The sequence below is a fragment of the Aplysia californica genome, unplaced genomic scaffold, assembly GCF_000002075.1.
Source record: "Aplysia californica isolate F4 #8 unplaced genomic scaffold, AplCal3.0 scaffold00008, whole genome shotgun sequence".
Classification (NCBI taxonomy): Eukaryota; Metazoa; Mollusca; class Gastropoda; order Aplysiida; family Aplysiidae; genus Aplysia; species Aplysia californica.
In genome coordinates, this window is record NW_004797278.1 from 2167999 (window position 1) to 2173998 (window position 6000).

A 6000-nucleotide genomic window follows, 5' to 3' on the forward strand; every position below is an offset into this window, starting at 1 on the left:
CAAGCCTGGAAACTTGAAATTGATTTTTAAAACTCACAAAGCCAAATAACTAACAACATATGATCATTGCCTCAGTAGTAAACCAGGGGACACATTCAGTACAAGTGTTCCACGCAATTTACTGATCGACGCAGTGCGTTTTAACGATCGCATAATTGTGCAGTAATCTTAAGATTGCACTGCGCATTTTAACGATTGTATAATTGTGCGTCAATCTGAGGATTGCGTTAATACTTTATATTTTTGAAATTAAAAAAAAAAAAATTAACTTCCATCTTAATTCTTTTACTCACACCAAGGAACTTGTTTTTTATTTGGTGTTTTGCTGCGCTCGCAAATGCATAAGGTCATATGAGCGCACGAGACACATTAAACTTTTTCAGTTGGTAGGAAATTTTGAATTTTGCCTGGGTGGCGGCTGAAGCCTACTCTTACTGATTTTAGACCACCAAGGGATTTTTTACGTGCGCAACTTAAACATGGGCCCTCAAAGATTTTTCACCCTTATCCGAGAAGGCTAGGTGTAGATCTTTCCTATCAGAAGATCAGGGGTGTGGCTGAAAGACAACAGTAAGAAGGAGCCAAGGAGTAGCAGTAGAAAGGCTGCAGAAAGAGTCAGAAGCCCAGAGAAGGGGGCAAAGGAGATAAGAGGGTGGGGGCAGAAAGAGGAGACCAAAGCAGATGACAGAACATTGCTAGAGAGCAGGAAAGGAGGTGAAAAGAGACAATATTAGAGAAGAAAATTTTCCGTTGCTTCCTGGATTCGAACCCAGGACATTTGAATAAGAGGCCAACACCTTAACCTCTAGGCCACGTGAGCTTCACATCAAGGAACATTCACATATATTTTCAAAAGTGTAAAAATATGAAAATTAAAATTAACAATAACGTATGAAACTGAAGGGCCCACAAGAATGATACAATTATACTATTGTTAAAACGTGCAGTGCTATCTAAAGATTGCCACGCAATTATACGATCGTTACAACACGCAATTGCGCCAATCAGTAAATAGCGCGTAACACAAGTACCAACTACCTAAGCTACTCGGGGTTTGCGAGATGATATTTTGTACCTGGAGTTCACCTTCCCACCAGCCACGAGGACTTTTCTGACGCACGTTGATCAAATTGCCAGTCTCAAGACTTAACTGGCCTGTGCCAGTTGCCACATAGGGTGCTATTACCCGAGCAATCTCTGTCGAAGAACAAAAAAAGGAAAATATCTATCTTTACAGTCTACATATTGTATACCTCAACCAATAGATGTGAGCATATTTGAAAATGTGCTAATGCATCAACCACAAATTTGAGCATGGATTTTCAAGGTCCCACCTCAAGGCCAGGGGGCAAAAGGTGCTGCTTCTGAATATTATCATCGTATTTCATGAAAGGAAGAAGTAAAAAAAAGCTCCATATTTTTCATTAAAACCCTACAATGGATACTATGAACAAATAAAAAATTTCATCACCTAGATAAACCAATAACATTATGTTCTATATTTCAGAGAACAAAATAGTCTACACCACAGCAACTGTGGGGTGTTCATCGTAATCAACAAATCATGGAGACCCTATAAAATTTTTCCTAAATCAGTACAGTTTATGCGTGTGAAACCAGGACCTTGAAAGAAGGATCAAAGCTGTGGAGATGAGATGCTTCCGAAAAATCACAAATGATGAAGTCAAACAACGAATCAAAAATGAAATTGGACCCTATGCTGACCTTCTCACTCTGGTCAGGAAATGCAAACTGCAATGATATGGACACATCACCCGTTCATCCAGCCTTGCCAAGATGATCCTGCAAGGCAGTGTCCAAGGAAAATGGAGCAGAGGCAGACCGAAGAAGAGTTCAGAGGACAACATAGAGGAATGGACAGGCCTGGAACTCAAAGACATGCTCAGGAAAGCTGAAGACTGGAAGGAGTGGAAGAAGCTGGTGGCCAAATCTTCAAAAGCGCCCGACAGACATCCAGTCTACAGGATAGATGAAGTGAAGGAAGTGCTGTGTGCTTAAGATGTTTCCTATGACAACATAATTATGAGCACACAGAAGAAACATGTCCTTACCTGGTTTCTTGGTGCTTTTCTGCTCGGGCTGCAACAAAAGAAAATACAAAGCAAACTATTATTGAAAAGGCAAAAGAAAGGAATAACACTCCCCCCTCCCTCCCCCCAAATCTATATACTGAAGAAACGATTATCCACTCTTGACAATTACGCATTTTAAAAAAATCGATGTTAACTAGAGGTCTTTAAAAAATTCAGCTACATTGATCAGGTAAAGTTTTTGGTAGTACAGTCTCATATTTCAACTTTTTTTGTCCTCATGCTAGCCCCTACATTACTGGTATGTATGATGCCCAAAAAAGAGATTAACTTTAAAGGTGAAACCCAAGCAGCAATTGACATTGGACATTATGATATAAAATAGCAACAGGTACCGAAAGTAAAATCTTGTAAAAGTAGTGTCTCTTCAAACATAATATAATGAAAAGACCATAGTTAACCTGTAAAACTTCATACCATCTAGAGCAGGGCCATAAAAAGAACAAGCAAATGACAAATTCAAAATGGGAAGGGAGGAAAGACTACAAACCGCTGATAAACTCATGACAAAAAGAATGACTTCATCAGCCCCACAAGGACATACTATAACAGTTATCCATAATTCATTTGTCATCCAGAGAAGAATATCTTCATGACTGCTACTCAAAGCAGAAAAAAAATTGAACGTGACTAGCATGGAAAGTTTCATGCAGTGAAACAAAATAATTTAGCGCGATTCGAAACCCGTGACCCCAAATTGAACAACTCTAAAATTTAAAATTCTGGTTTTAGTTCATTCTTGACATTCGCCGCAGAACTGTTTCACTTGGGACAAGATGCTACAAATGAGAGGACAGAACAACCCCCCCCCCTCCTCTCCTAAAAAAACAACCCAACAACAAAAAAGAAGGGGGGGGGGGGGGGGGGAAGAAACGAGACGAAATATGCAACGCGGAAAAACTGGGTAATCTTGGGAACAAACAGGAATAAACTGATTCAGGCAAGAAGGTTATTGACTGTCAGATTGTGCAGTATGTGTAAATTATAACTTGAAAGATTTCTTCTTCAACCAACCCTGTAATACAAATAATTTAAAATTTAAGTGACTAAACAATCAAAGAGAGGTAAGTACAAATGACTAAGGAAAAGGGTAAGTTAATACAATATACAATAATAAAATCAGGACTAAATGAAATAAGTTAACTTGGGAAAAAAGAAGAAAGAACCAATCAATACAGTATCGGTGCCTTCTCTGTAAACTATTGTCTTTACATCAGTATAATCTGACCTCAACTTTCTATCAACATTTTTCTTTCTGGTCTATCTTCCTACTATGTAGGCTGATGACAGAAGTGTCACAAAGGCTTGATTTAAAAAGTCCTATATTAACCTTCAAATACATAATGGAACAAAAGGAAAGCTCTTATAAGGGGAAGGGAGAAACACATTCACACAAAAAAACAAGTGAAACAGGGTTAGATTTAAAGTACCTATAGTGTACGATTGACAATTTTTTTTTTCACATTCTCTCCCCACTGTTCAACAAGTGCAGGGGAAGGATTCAACATCAATAATCATTTAAGGCTTGTAATGAGGGTAGCAGGTGGGCAGGGCAGAGGGGGGTGGCAATCTTATGAAACGTTGAGAGATACCCCAGCATTTTTGTCCGGAGCAGAAGGAGCAGTTCCGGCACTGGCTACTGGTGGGGGTGGGGCTCGCCTTGACCCACTTCTAGTTCTACCCATGCCTGAGTCAACTTGTGTGGTCATCGACTCCATAGCGGCAGAGCTGAGGGCTGGGTTGTCTTTAGTGATGATCCCATCTTTGAGTTTAATCTCCAGCGAGTTGTTCTGAAGGGCATCCTGCTCTAGAGCTACCAGATCTGGGAGGCTGGAAGTACTTTGAGGAGGCTTGGCACTTGTCGGAGAAGCCACTAGGTCCAGAGAGAACAGGTCATCATTTTTAGAGGATGATTTCTCCTGGCTGGTGCCTTGGTCAAGACCGTCAAACAGGCCAAAATCTACACCACCAAGCACACCAGAACCTTTTAGGTCACCCTGAGAGACTGGTGCTGACAATACGCCAGCAAAGGGATCTGAACCTTCTGGAGCGGGAGCCGGCTTGTCAGACGGCGCATTATCATGAACATTTTCCTTTTCTGCTGTAGCTCCAAAACCTTCAAGGACAGCAGTGGTCATTTCTTTGCCAAAGGGATCATCATTACTTAAAGCAGAGCCCCCTTTTCCAAATGGGTCCCCTCCTCCGAAGAGATCTTCACTGGTACTAAATGCATCAACACCACCCGAGGCCTCGTCTTTCTTGACACCTGATGCCGCAGTGGTTGGAGAAGGTGCTATGGCATCCAAGAGTCCTCCTTGAGGCTTATCATTACTATTATCCACTCCAAGGTCTCCCCAATCCAGCCCACTTAAAGCGGCAAAGCGATCCTCTCCACCTCCTTCCTCAGCAGGCAGTTCCGTGCCAGATGCAGTAGTCCCTAAAATGTCAGGAGGATTCTCTGACTTGACTGCAGTAACACTGCTTTCTTCCGACTTCGCCAAGGTTAAATTGCTCAACAAGTTAGACACATTCTCTGACATAGGTGTAGCGGTAGACACAGTGGTGTCAGATCCATCAGACAGAATAGCAGATGACACAGACTGAGTGGGTTTGGTCTCCGTGCTCAAGGAAGCACTCCCAGTTGAACCAAAAGCACCACTCATGTCACCAAATCCTGAGAGTAGATCCGAGCCAAAAGCTGATGAGGAGGAAGATGTTGGTGCAGGATCAGCACTGGCAAATAAGTTGTCCACCGGACTTATGGCAGACGCAGTGGTGGAGCCAAACATGTCATCCATGGGACTTGTAGGTGAAGCAACTGCACTGAACATATCATTTGTGGAACTTGCTGTCCCAGAAACACTGGCAAACGGGTCACCCATGGGATCCAAACCTGCCCCGGCGAATGGATCATCCAGCTGGTTTGAGGCGGATGACAAAATATCTGATCCAAAAGGATCATTGCCACCAAAGTCACCGAAGAGAGAATCTGAGTTCGTTGAATTTGGAGGAGCTTTATCAGGCTGCAAAAGGCGGAGTTAGAATGAAAACATAAAACATTTACTAAAGGTCCCTTTCCAACATTAAAAAGCAAGACAACAGGTACAGTGATGTTTATGGTATTTGAGAAAAAAACAAAAACACCTTTACTAGCACTCCCAGAGGAAAGTTATACAAAGAAACCATGCACTGGAAATCTAGGACAAACGCTGTGATTTTAAAGAATGAAAAAAAAAGTCACAATGGTGAACAGACGGCTAAACTGAGGAATCAAAAAGCTTCCATGCCAACACTACACGCAAATTATATAAGCAGTGCATGCAAACCTAGTACACATGAAAAGTAAAAAAGAGACTTTGCAATGTTATGGATAGAGAAGAAAAAGAATGTCCTAAATGAATTATTCGCCAAGAACAAAACAGCAACCACAACCTAAAGCAGGAGTACTGAAAAAGTTACACAAACTTTAATGCATTTTGGTAGGCCAATCACCAAAGAGAAATCAAAAACAGAAATGTGGTCCCCAAGAAAATAATTAATTACAATAGGAATATGTGTCACGACGCCGTGGATTCTGGCGAACATCAATTTTTTTAAACATGGAATTATTGATATCATCTTAAAGCTTGTTCATTTGTCTTGCTCTGTTGAAAAAAATATCCATCTATCTTAAATAAAAGTCCAGATAATTGCAATAGAAGGAAGCAGGGATCACCTGGTATCAGCCGTAACATTAGTGAGAAAATGGCCGTCAAAATTCGAGGACTTCCATAGCTTGAGTATCCTTGGGAACCGAACATTTACAATTTGTGTGCCTTTGACCAACGTTTTTCAATACCATCTACGCAGAAATTTGTTTTCAAATGGAAATGAAAGGTGTTCAACCCCC

At 41.1% G+C, this 6000-nt stretch overlaps 1 protein-coding gene across 1 annotated transcript in view; it reads right to left on the reverse strand.

Annotated features, from left to right (window-relative positions):
• Window positions 1-6000, reverse strand: part of LOC101857218 (intersectin-1) — a 67497-nt gene that overhangs the window by 37641 nt on the left and 23856 nt on the right. The window contains exons 28-30 of the mRNA XM_035969729.1: window positions 3692-5140; window positions 2073-2100; window positions 1076-1197 (exon numbers count right to left, since the gene is read on the reverse strand). Coding sequence (XP_035825622.1) covers window positions 1076-1197; window positions 2073-2100; window positions 3692-5140 — 1599 coding nt within the window. The remainder of the gene's footprint in view (window positions 1-1075; window positions 1198-2072; window positions 2101-3691; window positions 5141-6000) is intronic.